Source organism: Perognathus longimembris, chromosome 5 (assembly GCF_023159225.1).
Source record: "Perognathus longimembris pacificus isolate PPM17 chromosome 5, ASM2315922v1, whole genome shotgun sequence".
NCBI classification, from domain to species: Eukaryota; Metazoa; Chordata; class Mammalia; order Rodentia; family Heteromyidae; genus Perognathus; species Perognathus longimembris.
The window spans coordinates 60,266,746-60,284,539 of NC_063165.1; the positions used below are offsets into that span (position 1 = coordinate 60,266,746).

General features: G+C 43.0%; 1 protein-coding gene across 1 annotated transcript; it reads left to right on the forward strand.

Moving 5' to 3' along the window:
• The first annotated feature begins 920 nt into the window (after positions 1 to 920).
• On the forward strand, positions 921 to 6,717 carry Crygs (crystallin gamma S). The gene is made up of 3 exons (XM_048346008.1): positions 921 to 941; positions 5,861 to 6,103; positions 6,445 to 6,717. Exons 1-3 carry the CDS (start codon positions 921 to 923, stop codon positions 6,715 to 6,717), a joined length of 537 nt encoding a protein of 178 aa, XP_048201965.1.
• The last annotated feature ends 11,077 nt before the right edge of the window (positions 6,718 to 17,794 follow it).

The following is a 17,794-nucleotide window of genomic DNA, read 5'->3' on the forward strand; positions in this document are numbered from 1 at the left end:
GGTTATTCTAAATACATAAATGTGTTTGCCCACTAAAAGACATTCATTTACATAGTTATGCCATGATGATCAAAGTGAAAACAGCCGGGCGCCAGTGGCTAACACCTTTAATCCTAGCTACTCGGGAAGCTGAGATCTGAGGATCATGATTCAAAGCCAGCATGGTCAGAAAAGTCTATGAGACTCTTATCTCTCATAAATTACAAGGGGAAAAAAGTAGAACTGTGTGGCTCAAGTGGGAGAGTGCTGGCCTTGAGCAAAAGGAGCTCAGGGACAGTGGTTAGGCCCAGAGTTTAGGTCCCAGGACTGACAAAAAAACCCAAAAAGTTAAATGTTTGTACAATCGTATCTATAACACTGTCCATATTAAAAATTTTAATTATCCCATGAATGATTTTTGTAGTGACATTTTCCACCCAAACACAAGACCATTCATTACCTTTAGTTGTCTGTAATTTGTTACCAGAAATGTCATTTTTGTCTAGAAATTCGTCTTTTGATTTTCTCCATCTTTGTTAAAGAGAGAAACTAAAAAAAAAATAAAAAGACTTGGGATTTCAAAGAAGTTGCTTGCTGAAAGCAAAACACAAAAAATGGCACAAGGAAAAGAGAATTTTCGTTTTTAATTTTTAAAACTTTGGCTGGGTTTTGGTGTCTTGACTCAGCAAAGTTTATAATACAGCAGAGCTTGGTAAGCATTAAAGGGGGTACTGAAGCTCTCCTTTATTTTATAATCCCAATTGTTTTTCTAGAAACCATCAATAGATTCTAAATGACTGACTCAATTTTTGGATCCTATTCTCATGACCAAGCAAATGTTTGATTTGAAACCAGCCCAGTATAAATGTCTGTGTGCTTCTAACTCTGTAGCTATTCCTGGATTTCTTTCAGCACTGGGGATATCAACCCATGCACTAAAAATGTCTAAAACTGGAACCAAGGTAAGTCAGTGGTCATACTGAATTTTAGCCTGCCCACTTTTTACCTAATGAGTGAGACATTGAAAGGAGCATGGAGAAAAGCTTTTGCTTCTTGTCTAGAGGTGAGTATGAAAGGGGCAAGAGGATGAGGATGAGAAAAGGTTATGAAATATTATTTCCTACTGTGTGCCATGTTGAATATCATACAGGTAAATAAAATACATAAATAGGATGATTTCTGCCTTCCAGCAGGGGTGGAATGGAATCATCCGCCTCCTTCACTCTGCCAGTGATTTCTCACTAGCCTTTCTCAAAAATCACCTGTAAGACATTTGACTTCTATTTCCTGGGCTGGACATTAGTGTGTTCACGCAGGCTGTAGGAAGGAAGGGCTTCTCTATTTTGAGCAATTTATGGTATGTTTTTTCTCCGAAGATCAGGCCAGATGTCTTATAGAAAGCCCAGCATCTAGATTTGATTATTTCCTCATGTTTAGATTCCTATTAAACATCTTTGGCAAGAGAACTATGTAGGCCACATTGTGTACTTGTAAGTGCATTATGTCAGGGGGTGCCTGTTAACTGCCACTTACGGAATTAGTCCGGAAGTTTAGGGTGTGGGGAAGGCAATGTCTTTTAATGTCCTAAAGTTCCTGCTAACCCCACTAACAATTTAAAGTCCTTAGAGGGATTTCCATTTCCATGTTCCCTGAGGAGAGGCTGTCCCATAATAGCCTCATGTAGATGAAACACATACACACACACACACACACACACACACACACACACACACACACACACCTCGGCATCACAGATTTCCAGAGCAGTTATGCTGTGCTCTAGCTCATAGCTGGGTTCATTTATTAAATAACTTGTTTGCTAGACCAAAGGAGATAATAAATTATTTTGTACACTTTAACATTGCTTCTTCCTTTCCTACTGTCTGGAAGCAATGCAATCAGGAATTTATGGGCTTGGCAGAAGAAATGGATTTTATTAAGCATGTCATTCTTCCCTCTGAGATACACAAGACATTTTTCTCCTGCTATATTGGATTGTAGAGCTATTTTTCAAAAACTAAACCTGAAAAATAATAGGAACTGTGTAGTAACTTAAAGAAAAACCTACACATTTTAACCCTCCCCCTTTTTAAAGTAAATTTTCTTTTTGAACAAAGGTCAAAATCTCCCCAAGTTGCAATAGAGTAGGTAGATTTCATGTTTCTTTTACACATAGAAGTTGAGTACCCAAGTAGCATTCTATGACTGAGACTGAAAGAGGAGCTTGGACCTGGAGCTCAGTAATGACTCCATAGCAAAACAACAAATAATTGACCTTGGCTGGTCTGCTGGGAAGATAAACAGCATGGTAACTGTGTGTATTTCTTCTCAGGTACTGGTAGAAGTCAGGCAAATGTGTAGAAGGCAATAAGTGTGAGAAACAGTAAAGGAAAAATACATATTAACTTCATTTCCTTGTAAATCTTCATTTCCTTGTAAAACTTCATTTCCTTGTAAATCCTTGTGGCTTATGAAGCTTAAACTCAGGGTGTGGGTTCTGTCCCTGAGCTCTTTTGCTCTAGTGCTCTACCACTTTGAACTACAGCTCCACTTTCCGTTTTCTGGTGGTTAATTGGAGATGAGAGTCTCAGGGACTTTGAACCATGAGTTGCTAGGATCACAGGTGTGAGCCACCAGCACCTTCCCTTCCCTTCCCTTTCTTTCCTCCCCCCTTCTCTCCTCCCCTCCTTATCCTCCCCTTGCCTTCCCCTTCCTTCCCTCCCCTCCTCCTTGTCAAAAAGCCAGAGGCAAATTGAGTGGACAAATCATGGAATTTAGAACATTTCTATTCTTAGAAATTTACTTGATTTTCCTAAAGATCTCTTTACAGGTCACAGGAAAGCTTCACAGGCCCAGGAACAGTCTTGTTCAGAATCTAAAAGAGTAAATGCTGCCATATGAAATAGAATTAGCTTTGCAGGTAGGAAGACTATAAACAAAAATAAAGTAAGCCATATTACTAAGTAGGAGTTTTGTGTGTCCATTAGCTCGCTGCAACCAACTTGTAATCCTAGCGATTCTAGGCAAGTCACTTCATCTGTTAACAGCTGTAGCCAAAGCTCCTTACAAGTTGGATCAAATGTAAAACTAGCCAAGCATGGTCATGCATGCTTGTTATCTAAGCCTCCTGAGGCAAAAGGAGGAGGCTGTAGCCTTAGCAAAGCACAAGACTCTTGAGAAAAACATTAGAGGGCTGGGAATGTGGCTCAAGTGGTCAAGCATGTAAGCAGGGGGCCCTGACTTCAAACCCCAGTACCACTAAGAAAAACCCAAATGTTGGGCCTGCATTTATCTCAGTGGAAGGAGTGCAAAGCCATGAGTTCAGACCTCAGCTCTAGAGGGGGAAAAAAAAAGCTAAGAAGCAAACTTCAAAGAGGATTAAGCTCACTTAAGGGTCCAACCCTCAAAACTTCAAAACACGGCTAACTTGTCCTGAAAATTATCACAAAGCTGGTAAGTGAAGCTGGAATTTTTGTTTAGTTTAGCAGGTACTGTATATCTAAATCAGCAATTCTAAAATGGAAAAAGAAGCAAAAAAAATTTCAAGGAGGAGGAAAATGAGATGAAATAGATAAATTTTCTTAGTAGATGAGAATGTAAAAGGAAAGGTTTTAGGGTACAGGAAATAGAATTGTAAGAACTGGGGAGGGAGTGGGAGATTAAGACAAAGGAAATAGTTATTAGTATGTTAACTGGGAAGGGATACCCAGGATAAAAGAAAATGTCAGATAGTGGACTGGGAATATGGCCTAGTGGCAACATTGCTTGCCTCTTATACATGAAGCCGTGGGTTCAATTCCCCAGCACCACATATACAGAAAACGGCCACAGGTGGTGCTGTGGCTCAAGTGGCAGAGTGCTAGCCTTGAGAAGCCAGGGACAGTGCTCAGGCTTGAGTCCAAGCCCCTGGACTGGCAAAAAAAAAAAAAAAAAAAAAAGAAAGAAAGAAAAAGAAAAAAAATGTCAGATGTGCCATTTGTGAGTCACTTTTTACTTCCCTTTAACAAACAATTCTCTTCACCTAATTAGTTATTGCATCCTAAATTTCTTTTGACTTTTTTTTTGCTGGTCCTGGGGCTTGAACTCAGGGCCTGGGCACTGTCTCAGATTCTTTTGCTCAGGAATAGCACTCTACCATCTGAACCATAGCACCACTTCCAGCCTTTTCTGTGTATGTGGTACTGAGGAATCAAACCCAGGGCTTCATGCATGCTAGGCAAGCACTTTATCACTAAGCCACATTCCCAATTCTTTTGCCTGTTTTCTCACTGAAGTTGTTTCTGGTTGAATCTCTCATCTGGTTCATAACAACCATCTCTTACCAGGCATAAACAACTCACGAACTCAGCTCCCACTAGGGGTTTTGAATCCCATTTCTGTGACTTTTCCCCTTGACACATACTCAGTATGCAGTAAACTTAATGAACTACCTCTTGTTAATAAAATGGGCTGTTTTTTAATGCATATATTATTTATTTTATATCAATAGTCTAAGTTATAATCATTTGCAGGATTGGGCTGTGTTTTTTTCCTCCTTTATTCTTTTGGGCTTGTCCCTTTTCCTTTGTCTCTGGAAAACATTTGCCTACCCTTTACTAGTCCTTAGTTTAAGACAAGAAAGACTACCTGCCCCAGTTCTTCCCTGACTCTTGGGCTTTCCCCTTTTAAGTCAGTACAGAAACTAGCCACCAAGTGGCAGCATATCACCAGGGAATTAGCCACACCAAGCACCACACCTGTGGTTTCAGTTGGTTCACCTAGCAGTTATCATAGATGGTGGAGTTGTTGAGCCCAAAGGAAAACAACTATAGTCCATTTTTTTTTTAATAGTAGTTTTCAGAAACTATTGCATGGCTCCCTAGGAGTTGCTAGGAACTCTTTGCTATCTCAACCTGAAAAACTTTTGTAGGCAGAGCTTCCAGTTTACTGGAGTCATTTTGTTTGGTAAACAGGAAACTGCAGCTCAGGCTCTGAGCTTTTCAGTGCTACCAGAGGCTTACCTCGGGTATTATAGTAGATGCATAGGAATTTTAAGCAAATAACCTGCCTTGTCATTTTGTTTTACAGCGACCCTCTTTATAATAAACTAATGGGGAACGTGTGTGTGTGCCTGTGCACACACACACATGCATTTATGCATGTGCCACTACTTGGGTTCAAACTCAGGGCATTGTACTCATACTTAGCTTTTTCACTCAGGGCTAGTGCTCTACCACTTGAGTAACACCTTTACTCGGCTTTTTGCTGTTTAATTGGAGGTAAGAATCCTCAGAATTTTCTGCCAGTGCTGGGTTTGAACCCCAGTCCTCAGATCTTAACTTCCTGAGTAGTTATGATTACAGCCATGAGCCACGGGCACCTGACCATAATGTGTTTTTCTGTGTGTATGTTCTATATCTGTGTAAAACTAAATCTCTGAAGCTAGTTTTATTTTTCTTTGAACATATTCCACGGAATCTTGCATATGGAACTTACTCATGTACATCAAACAGGCACAGATGATCCAATAGCTTAAACCGGCTTAACCTTGGAAGAAATCTGGATAGGAGTCTAGTGGGAGGAACAGACGTAAATTATAATTTAATGTAAGCATAGAGAGCTGTGGGAATTAAAGGAGAAAGCTATGAGCTTGAGCCTGAAACCACTGGCATATGTTCAAGCACTCTTGTTTTGCTTCATTTTAAACCTTCTCAAAGTACCCTTTCTATTGTTAGCAACTGAAGTTGCCTGCCAGGAACCAAGTGCTGTGAGGTGAGGGAGAACTATTTACTTTGTCTTCAAAACTGAAGAGAAAATGAATTTCTAACGTGGACATGAGCTCTTGTATCTCTAAATAAAGCCACGCAATGCCTAAGTTCTTCTATTTTTCTCTGTGCCTCAGATTACTTTTTATGAAGATAAAAATTTTCAAGGCCGCCGCTATGACTGTGATTGCGACTGTTCAGATTTCCACTCGTACCTGAGTCGCTGCAACTCCATTAGAGTAGAAGGAGGCACCTGGGCTGTGTACGAAAGGCCCAACTTTGCTGGGCACTTGTACATCTTACCGCAGGGAGAGTACCCTGAATATCAGCGCTGGATGGGCCTCAACGACCGCCTGGGCTCCTGTAGAGCTATTCACCTGGTGAGTCCTGGGACACACTGGTCTCCCTTTTCTTTTAAGCTTTCCTGTCTCATCATAGACAGCTGTCTTGTGTTGAATGATGAAGTTGGAATAAAAGCTTAGGTCAATTCATCATAAGGCTGAAAACACGAGGTCCATGTTGCTTTCTTGAGGTAGAGACATGAGTCAGAGAAAACTTTTGTTTTTCTTTTTAAAAGGCAGCTGTTCCATCAGTCATGTCTTACTGGGGATGGGAGTTCCAGTAAGTTGCTTTTCGCTGCTAGTTTCTGCAGCAAAACCAGTCAGTGACTTCCATAATGGTGGCTGTGTTGTGTTTTGTTGTTTTGTGTTTTTTTTTTCAGTCTAGTGGAGGCCAGTATAAGATTCAGATCTTTGAGAAAGGGGATTTTAATGGTCAAATGTTTGAAACCACGGAAGACTGTCCATCTATCATGGAGCAGTTTCACATGCGTGAGATCCACTCCTCTAAAGTGCTGGAGGGTGTCTGGATTTTCTACGAGCTACCCAATTACCGCGGCCGACAGTACCTCCTGGACAAGAAGGAGTACCGGAAGCCCATGGATTGGGGTGCAACCTCCCCCGCTGTCCAGTCCTTCCGGCGCCTCATTGAGTAATGACATGAACGGAGCTGTAGATTTCCTCCTGAGGGCTCCATGCTGGCTGGCCTTGTGGTTCAAGTAGGCATCATAAATAAAGCAATTGGCATGCATCCCACTGCTGACTTATCATGTGTCGCCTTGAATGCTTTTTAGAAACTAGCAATGTAGGGCCCATCACACCAATGCACCCATCAGATTACCCATCTAGAGCTTTGTGTCAAGCGAAATATGACTGCATTAAAAGATTAGGAATCCATTCTGCTATCCAGTGGTACTGCTTGTTTTTATTATGTATTACTCTCCACCCCCACCCCCAACCCCCACCCCCCGCAAAGAAGAGCACAAAATAATAGGGGTCATTATCCCCTCTCCCTTTAAAACCCACCCTGTAAGACAGGTGGCTAACTGACTTTTAACATGAGACTGAAACTTACAGAAGTCAAACACTTGCCCCAATTCACCAGCTAGGGATGGACATGCTAGGGTACTTTTTTCTGGAGAGTTATGCTTCCAGGACCACTGTTCTTTTGTTTGGAGTCCCAGTGCATTCTTTCAACACCTCCTAGCTGGGTATCTGTGTGGAAAGTGTAAGTATAAGCATGAATGTTTAAAAGGTCAAAAGAACAGATCTTCCCCAAGGTCCCACAGAAGAAACTGTCTAGTGAGAGCAATCCGGGACACGGGGTTATAACCAAAAATAATGGCCACAGTCGCCTGAAAGCCCTCATGTGAGATTCTGAGTCCTGTGCCAGTCACTTCCCAACTGTAATTTCAGGTTTTCTGTGAGAAGAAAGGGCATATTCAACAATTTGTTCCTGCTCTGTAATCGCTGAGATGGACTTTGCTTCTTTTAAGTAAGCCCTGAAGCCATATCTATTTACTCCCAATAAAGAGGTGAATGGAAAGAAATCAGCATCACTAGCATTTTGGATAAACCGAGGAATTTGCTGATTGCATTTGTCTTTAAAAGAGTTGGTGAATCCCATGTCTTGTAGGATCTTTTCTCCAGCAAGACAAAGGAGAATTGCTAAACTCCCTACATAGAAACCCCAAGACAAACTTCATACCTCCCCCAAACCCTTCTGTTCTTTGTTTCAGCTTCCCCTGCTCTTTTTCGGCTTCCAGTAAGGGGTGCTGAGAAAAGTAAGGTGGGGATTTTGGATGAGCTGAGGAGAAAGCATGAGGAGCTGTTTGCTGAGCTGCAAAGAACCCTGGCTCATCTGCTAGTGAGCTAACCTGCAGCTGTCCTCTCTAGACACCCCTTATTGTGAGGCTACCATTCCTCTCTTCAAAACAAAAGCCCATTGAACACCTTCTAATACTCCAGGACTGGAAATGACCCTGAAGGACTAGCTGCAACATACTAACATGTTTTTAGAAGTGTGTTTCATCAGAGAGGAAGGGAGGAATTAGCATCTCCTCTGTTCTCTACATTGCCATGTTCCTTGGAAGTCTGTCACAGTCTGCTCAAAACAACCAGGGGGGGAAAAAAAACAGCAGGACCGGAAACCAAGCGTCAGCATGACAAACTACACTCACCAAGAAACAGAAGCTAGCTTTTGACAAAAAACAGTGCTCATTTTAGGGTGTTATGTGCCTCTTAGTTCATTTCCTGCTCCAGCTATTGACATACCAATGAGCTTTCACTTGCAGGACATTTTACGAGCAAATAATATCACAAAACACATGTATGCCCTTGTCCATTCCTCTCAGCTTTCCTGTTAGAGCAAAAAGCTGGTGTCCATCCATCAACCCCACTCAGCACCTAGGTTAGTGTTCTGAGTTAAATTTCTCTACTGTTACAGTTTTGCTGCTCTGAAATGTAGGATCTCAAGAAAAGAAGGTCAAGGCATCTTTAAACCATTTTAGCCTGTTCTCACTAAGCACTCCTCTCAATAGTTCCCTAAAATGGAGCCCACTTTCTCAAAATGCAATATCCAGGGCATACATCTAAATTTTATTTAAGCTTCTCCTAAAATTTGCATGGCACATACTTAGGAATTATTGCTTGCCTGGGACTCAAATGTAATTATAACCTGCATTTGTATTTGCTAAATCTGCCCAACCTACCACAAAACAAGGCAAGTTATACATGACTTACATGGGCCATCAGCACATGCAGGGAGCAGTGCAGGCCATGGAAATGACCACATGCCCCACAGAAGGACATTTAAATGTATTTAAAAACAAAAGCAACACAGCCATTGAAATGTGTCTGAAGCTGAATATGGCCTGTGAATCACAGTTTCTAGTCTTTGCCTGTAGAAGAACTATGCCTTATATCGAATGAGCATATGCCTCTGTAATTTTAAATCTACGGCTTGAGATCTACTTTCTACCTGAGCTTTTCATCCACAAGAAAGTTCTTAAAGATTTTAAAGACTTAAATATTTTTTGTAATCCTAGCTACTCAGGAAGCTGAAATCTGAGGATGGAGGTTCAAAGCCAGCCCCAGCAGGAAAGCCCAGGCACAGGGGGGAAAAAAGAGCCAGAAGTAAAACTGTGGCTCAAGTGTAGAGCACTAACCTTGAGCAAAAAAGCCCAGTGACAGTTCAAGGCCCTAAGTTCAAGCCCAGGACTGAAAAAAAAAATTCCTTCTTTTTTCCTCCAGGTTAAACAATTCCTAGTTCATAGTTCTCTTGATGTACTAACTTCCAGTCTCCTCTTCATCCTGATGACTGGCTCCTGTTCCCACTGTAATTTATCCCTGTCCCTGTGTGTTAGCTGTCACCTGACCAATGGCCATGTCATCTGGAGAGCAGTATTCAGTTCTTTCTCCCTTCTTTCTCAGACATACACTGTTCTTAAGTTAATCTATTTCTCCCCATTCACTTCTACCAACCCCACTACGACACCTTCCCCATCAGTTGAGTCCTGCTACTTCTACATGTCAGTTCTGAGTCACATCATCTAACACAAATAACCTCCATTTCCTTGTCTGTAAAAGATAGTGCCTATGCTGTGGGCATTAAAGTGAGATGACGTGTCAAAGGACATAGCATACAGTGGCCGCTTCTCAGTTCCTCTTTATTTTCAGGAGCTACAAAGATAACCACCAGCACTGAACTGGTCAAGCATTTTCATCAACTAGGCAATACATACGGCCTTTGTTGTTGTAGTCATTGCTGCATGCTTCTGTTTAAAGACACTTACAGTATATTGTTGGTTTATTAACACGGAACTCAGCCAACAGCACTGTAACTCATGCCTGAGGGAAGGTTAGCACACATACTTTCTATGTTAAGGCACAGTGCAGCATCCTTATGCTTAGGAACATTACACAGCCTGTCAACATTATGCTTCAGGGCCATTCAATACAAAGAAAAAAACCAAAAGTAATTTAGTGGGAGAGTTGAAAGGAAGGCAGAGATTGGTTCCATCCCTGCTGGGAACATGCTTTTTGGATGATATGAATGGCCATGGGAGCACTGAAGGTAACTGTCAGGGAACCGGTTAGGCCAGCTCTGTCCCTTTCCTGCCTGGTGGCCACCATGCAGGGGAGGGCCTTGGGTCCTGCTGGCTCAGTCCAAACCCACCATTCTCAGGCCACCACCCAGTTTCAAACACACCAATCACGATCTGACAGATTGCCTGAAGGGAGGCAACAAGAGTGTGGGGGTGGAGAGTGGCAACACAAAACGAAAGCTCAGGACCACTAGGCAGGGCAACTAGCTTCTGGGTCCTGCTGCTCATTCTTCTGAGTGGCCTTTATTTTCTCTTTGTTAAACTCTTTTTCTCCTGACATTTATTTCTATAGTGTCAGAGAGCAAGAACACAACATGATTGTGTACAGTGTGGTAGTAGTGACTTCAGGACTACAAATCAACCTTAATGAGTGGTGGAATTCACCAATGCAGGGCCCAGCACAACACAAATCAACCCGGCTTTACTGCCACGGTTCCTATGTTAAATTATTTCTCAGTACCAAGAGTTCAAGTTTGTGGGTTGGTAATGTGGCTTGGTGATAAAGTGCATGCCTAGCATGCATGAAGCCCTGGGTTCGATTCCTCACTATCACATAAACAGAAAAGGCTGGAAGTAGTGCTGTGGTTCAAATGGTAGAGTGCTAGCCTTGAGCAAAAGAAACTCAGGGACAGTGCCCAGGCTATGAGTTCAAGCCCCAGGACTGGCAAAAAAAATAGAAGAGTTCAAGTTTATTCTTGTTGCATTTTTTTAAAACTTAGTTAGCTTTTCTTCTATCTCTTTCTGTCTGCCAGTTGTTTTCAGAAATGCATCTTCATTTTTTTGGCAAATGGTAGGTATTTGGGAAAAAATACATCAGAATTATATAACCACCCCACTCCCTTCCAAAAAGGCCATGTTCTTAATTATCACAGGATTCTGGCCTTCCCTTCACTCTCTGCTGAGTCTCCCCTCTGGTCCAAGCTCCCACCCATTCCCAAATCCAGCCAGGTTGTCTCTAGAAGTAACAAATCAGCCTTGTATTCTTTTTTTTTTTTTTTTTTGGCCAGTCCTGGGCCTTGGACTCAGGGCCTGAGCACTGTCCCTGGCTTCTTTTTGCTCACTCTGCCACTTGAGCCACAGCACCCTGTTTTGCATATATGTGGTGCTGGGGAATCGAACCAAGAGCTTCATGTGTAGGAGGCAAGCACTCTTGCCACTAGGCCATATTCCCAGCCCATCAGCCTTGTATTCTAAGCCCTTCTTCTTTGGGGTCTCACAGCTAACTCCCAAGTTCTCTTTGTGGCTGAGTAGCATCTGGCACCCACAGAAGAGAGCTGCTCTTGGGTACAACTTCAGCGTGAAAGAATCTGTCCACTACCTCTTCATTTTAGCCTCAAAACCAAATCAGGTAGCTCCAGAATGGGAGGGGCTGGGGTCTCCCCCATATAGAACAATAACTTGGGGAGATAGGACTTTACCTCAGTTTTACAGATGAAGAAGTGAAGTTTAAAAAAGCTGAATAACTTGTCCAAGGTGGCTGGTTTCAAAACTCTGGTTCTTTACATTGTACCATGTAGTTCTTGCTTTTCAGTCTTCAAGAGACAGAACCACAGTGCCCTGTCAGTCACTGTGTCAAATATTTCTTTTTAATAGCTTCATAGGCCTCTAATTCACATGTCACACAGTGTACTTGTTTAAAGTGTTCCATTCAGTGGGTTATTTTTAGTACATTCACACTTATGTGCAGCAATCACCACAAGCAATTTTAGAACATTTTCATCACCTCTAATAGCAACTGTGCACCCTCCAAAGATCACACTCTTATCTATCTCCTCATTTCCCTTCCCCCAACCCTAAACAAGTACAAATTTGATTTCCTGTATGTCTGTATTTGCCTGCTCTGAGCATTCCATGTAAATAAGAACATATAAAATGCAGTCTTTTGTTACTAACAAGTTTCTCTTCAAAATGTTTTCAAGATCCATGTTGTAGCATTACTTTATTCCTTTGTAGGGCCAAATAATATTCCAGTGGAAGGAAATTTCCATTCATCATTGTTAGCATTTCCCTAGCCTCAGGTCCTCAGCTCCTCCCACTAGCCCCCAGATCCACCCATACCTAATAAGCCACTCCTACTCACTATTAAGACCTACCTACTTCCCCTTTATCCCCAGAGAGAGAAGCTGCTACCTGAATAAGGTGCGGACGCCATGTAGCTCCCTCTCCAGTGGGAACTATGGCCCCACTAATAAACCTCCTTATGAACCTCCTTCTCCTTTCTGTGATTATCTCCGAATGGTCCTCTGGGATGGCCAGGATATATCCTTCCGGTCATTTGATGAACATTTGGGCTTATTAGTTACTTGTGCAGTCATAAATATTCATGCATAAGTTTTTATATAGACATACATTTTCTTTTCTCTTAGGTATATACCTAAGACCAATTTCTTTTTTTTTATTGTTAAACTGATATACAGAGCAGTTACAGTTTCATACTTTAGGCATTGGATACATTTCTTGTACTGTTTGTTACCTCCTCCCTCATTCCCCCCTCCCCACTCTCCCTTTCCCTTTCCCCCCATGAACTGTTCAGTAGATTTACACTAAACAGTTTTGCAAGTATTGCTTTTGTAATTGTTTGTCTTTTTTACCCTGTGTCTCTCGATTTTGCTAAGACCAATTTCTAACATGTGAGCTATTACTTTCTTTTTTTTTTTTTTTTTTTGGTCAGTCATGGGACTTGAACTCAGGGCCTGAGCACTGTCCCTGAGCTCTTTCACTATCACTTTGAGACTACCTCTTTGAGCCACAACGTCTCTTCCAGTTTTTGAGTGGTTAATTGGAAATAAGAGTCTTACAGGGACTTTTCTGCCCAGGCTGGCTTTGAACTGTGACCCTCTGATCTCAGCTTCCTGATTAGCTAGGGTTACAGGCTTGAGCCACCAGCACCCAGCTAGCTATTACTTTTTAATCCTGGCAGCAAGTGGCACTTCAGCAGCACAGGTCTAGGTCCAATTGTAGCTCTCTTTCTGATGGTAGGGTCTGAGGCAAACACACCTGTTTAGTCTTAGTTTTCTGTGCGAAGTTGAGATAACTGTATCTACTTTCAAGCAGTGTTGTTGATAACAGATCAAACAATGGGAAAACATTTTAGCCAACTGAATGACTCAAAGGAATGGGTATCAAATAAAGGCAGCTATTTAAAAATCTTCAGAATAGGGATTCCTACAGGAAAAGGCCTAAAGGGACTCCTTGGTGGTAAAATGTTAGGCAGCTGTGGACAGGCTTCCTCCCCAGCCCCCTCTCTGCTTTCATCATCAATGACTTAGATATCTGCGAATGACTTTATGAATTACTTTCTGGAGAACAGATGAGAGAGACAAAGTTCAAGAAAGGGAGAGAGGCTGGAAAGCTCCAGGCATTGAGGGCTGTAGCTGCTTGCATAGAGAGCAAAATTCATCTCCCTCTATTCTGCCAGGCCCTGTGTGGCTCCCTTGATCTCTGATCTCAGCTACACAATTTCAGTTCTTTTCTACTTTGATCCCATTTTTCCCCCAGCCTCAATGTGCCCCCTTTGCGAGTCAGCAACTGTAAGGACTCAGCATCCCGGCTGAGTGGTTCTGGAATTGATTAGCTTTCAGGAGAAGGCCTGCCAGCACTTTGTCTCTAGGGAGCAAAGTGCACAGAAAAAACAAAGATCTGTTTCTATTGTTCCCACCCCAGTCCCTGGATGGGCCGCATTAGCCTGTGCACTGAACCATGGGCCAGAACAAATGCTGGGTTCTGGCTGTGGTGCTGACCTTCACAGTTTCTCAGATGGATTGTCCCAGCTCACAGTAAGCCTGGTGACCCTGGCCAGGGTAGTGCTTCACAACCCATGTCACAGGACAGAGAGATAAACCTCCACACTGCTTTTCTGTGACCAGGAAATAAGGGAAGGAAGAAAAGTATGGAGTAGAGAGCTAGCTGCCTGCTGGTCGATGATAAACCAAAGCCATTGGCAAGCTTTCGGGGATGCCTCTAAAGGCCAGGGGTCTGAGCAGTTGTGAAGGACTCATCTTCTCTTCCCTCCCCACATTGTGTTCTAAGCAACCGATGGTCAGCTAAGGGGAGCCCAAGAAGGGATGTAAGACCGGGAATACAGGCTGGCAATAAAAATAATTTAAATATTTAGGGTCTCAAGTTAGGGGTCTCCACCTGTAGTCTTTCCTCAAGTCTGCAGATCAAAGGGGCTTTCGCTGTGTGTAATAGGAATGGCATTAGAAGGTCTTCTCATTATCCATGGGCAAATCACTCCATCCCGTCCTAGTGCTGGGGCCGAGGAACAAATTCTATATCTAAAAGTACCTGCTTTGCTCCCAGAGTATAGTTTCTGTGCTGGGAGAATCTTACCTCATTTTTCCATCTGGTCCTCAACTGATGGCAGCCATCAAGGCAGGAGAACATAAACTGAGCTTGGCAGTCCTTCTCTGTGTCCCGAGTCAACTCCCTCACCCACTCCCCCAAGCAGCTGTTTTCTCCTCAACTCCCCCTCCAATCCCCACCACATGGCTTGGTCTCCCCAAATACCATCACCTCCTACTTAGCAGAAAAAAAGACGCGGGGGGGGGGGCGGGGGCAGTAGGGCCAGTGTTTGACCTGATTCCTCCTCACCCCTTTCTTCCCTACTCTGAGGTAGCAGGGGTCTTAGTTTCTTCACATTTCACCCTCCCTGGATTCAATCTTCCCCATCTCTTGCCCTTCCTCCCCCCCCCCCCCATATATATTACTCCCAGATCTCTATCCTCAGAGCACTCTCTATCATCCTGTGCTCATCCTTGCCTCTCCTATACCCAGTCAGTTAAAAACCTCTGTCCTTCCACCCTCTGAGGATTTCTCACAGGCATCCTCTGTCCTCCGCCTGCCTCCCTGCCTTGTGCCTCTGACTGAGTCTTGACTATATCTTCATGAAGCCACGCAGCGTCTTCCCTCCCTCCTCACCACCAATCACCAGTCTCACCATAGCAGAGTACTTTTCCTAAAACACGCCGTGATTGTGCTACCTTCTTGTACACGCCGTGATTGTGCTACCTTCTTGGCTTCAGTGCTTATTCTTAGAGTTCGTAGAATAAAGTCCCATCTCCCTGCACTGGGAGAAGCCTTGGCTTCTTTGGGTTTCAGGAGTAAGCACCCCCAAGAGGCATGACTCTTCTAACCCCTTTTCTGAGTCCATGCTTTTCTGCTCCTGCCTCTGTTACTTTGCTTTGCTTTTTTCTTTCTTTGTTGCCAAACTAGAACTGGAACTTAGTAACTGCTGCTTTGCTTATTGGCTGGTACTCTAACAACTAAGTCATGCCTCCAACCCCAAGGCTCAGTTATTTCTTTTCTTTTCTTCTTTTTTAGGTCCATCTGCTTCTAAATAGCATGGCCATAGCTGTTTCTAAAATCTCAAGGTCCCCAGTTCCTAGCATAATTATAATTTACCAGCTTAGGTGATTAATCTTGATTGTGGCTCCCAAGAGTAAAGGGAAGCCCTCCAGAGACAGAAGGAAGATCTAAATTCGTCATACATACCCACTAGCTCTCTGAAGTTGGTACTCCAGTGGGCAGGCTTATTTCTAGTGTACAGTCAATTTTCTACCTTTGCATAGACATTAGCCTAGAGTTCCCGTGTGTGTGTGTGTGTGTGTGTGTGTGTGTGTGTGTGTGTGGTCTGTGTATGTTTGTGCACACATGCATGTGTGGGTACGGTATTGGGGCTTGAACTCAGGGCTTAGGTGCTTTCTCTTAGCTTTTTCTGCCTAAGGATGGCACCCTACCCAAAAGCCACAGCTTCACTGTTGTTTAGAGATAAGAATCTTGCAGACTTTCCTATCTGGGCTAAGTAGCTAGCATTACAGGCATGATCTGGCTCTCACTGTTGTTATTTTAACAACAACAACAAAAATATTGATATTTTAATGAACTTAAATATGATTAAAAAAACTCATATCATCAGAGGCAGATAATACCCGTAAGGTGTGACCCCCCTAGGGGTGCTATTAGCAATTTGGCATTTCTATTCCCAGTGGGAATGTTAGTGGTACTCCAGAATCACTGTGGTTATGATTAAGAAATTGTAACTGTGGAAACGGAGAAGTGTGAAATTCCACACAGGAACAAATGCAAATCTTCCATCAGAGCCTGCTGTGGACACAGTTTCAATTGGCTTTCCCCCTGTGACTAAAATTCTAATCTCCTCGTGGGGAGCAGGGCGGTTCGCTAGGAATATAGATGATTTGAGAGATGATCTAGTTTTATCACTTTACCTTGCAGATGAGGAAACAAGGCTAATGAGACTATAAGACTGGTTGCAAGTTCATCCAGGAAAAACTAGGAGTAGGACCCATGACTCTCTACTCCTAAACCAGTGTTCTTGAGATGTTTTGTAAGATTTGCTTGCTAAATACAAATATATGGCCTAGTGGCAAGAGTGCTTGCCTCATATACATGAGGCCCTGGGTTCAATTCCCCAGCACCACATATACAGAAAACGGCCGGAAGTGGCACTGTGGCTCAAGTGGCAGAGTGCTAGCCTTGAGCCGGAAGAAGCCAGGGACAGTGCTCAGGCCCTGAGTCCAAGCCCCAAGACTGGCCAAAAAAAAAAAAAAAAAAAAAAAGAAGGTAGAATAGTAACATAGAAAAAACATATTTTGTAGACAACTCTGACTGGAGTCCTTGCTTCCCATCTGCTTATTTGAGCCTGTTTCTTTCTTTCTTTTTTGAGGCAAGAACTCCTTATGTTCTTATTATGCAAGGCCTCAAGCTCAATATCCTCTTGTTTCTGCCTCCCTAGTGCTGGGATTATGGGTCTATACCACCGCAGCTGTCTTGGACTAGTTCTTTAAAACAGTATGGTTTGTCCCCTGAATAAAATTGTTATGGGACTTGAATGAGACATTTCACTATAAAAATTCCTGGCTCCCCATGTTTTGAAGGGAGCCCGGAAATTAGACATTTGAGAATAGTGCTAGAAATAGAATGTTTTTGTAATAGGAATTCACTCAAGTTGAATTCAATAGGTCTTTCCTTTTCTAAGATGGCTTATCATTTCCAAAGGGGGCAGCATATTGAACAGGCAGAAATGGCTTCCCAGGAGGCTGACATGATGTCAAGGGCTGTCAAAATGAAAGGCTTATGGCTCCAGGATCAAAGCAAATGGGTTGCATTGTTTAAGGAAGCCTTATTTAGTTATGTAAGGGAAATTTTCCAGGTTTGCCATCTTTAAAACCAGCAGCAGAGCAGACTAGCCTGTAGGGTGCTACATAAAGGGAAGGATGGGTCTCAGTCCTTGGGGATAAGGGAGTGGGTCCATGCTAAGTCTCAGAACAGCAACTGTCTCTCATACTGGTCACTTCAGTGGCCCTTAAGAGCACAAACCAGAGGGACACACTATGGTCATTGTCCCATTCTCCTGGAGGACTGTAAAGGGGTGGGGGAGGGCATATCCATGCTGTGTGACACTATTTTTTCTGAATCAACCATCTGTGACCTGGAGAAGGGTGAAATGACAGAACATAACCTCTAGGGGGCCTTCCACGAGGGTGACATCCATCTCAATTACATCAACACACACACACACACACACACACACACACACACACACACACACACAACTGCCCTTCCTGGGTGAGTAGGCTAAGCAAATTTAGTGACCACAAAGTTAGGA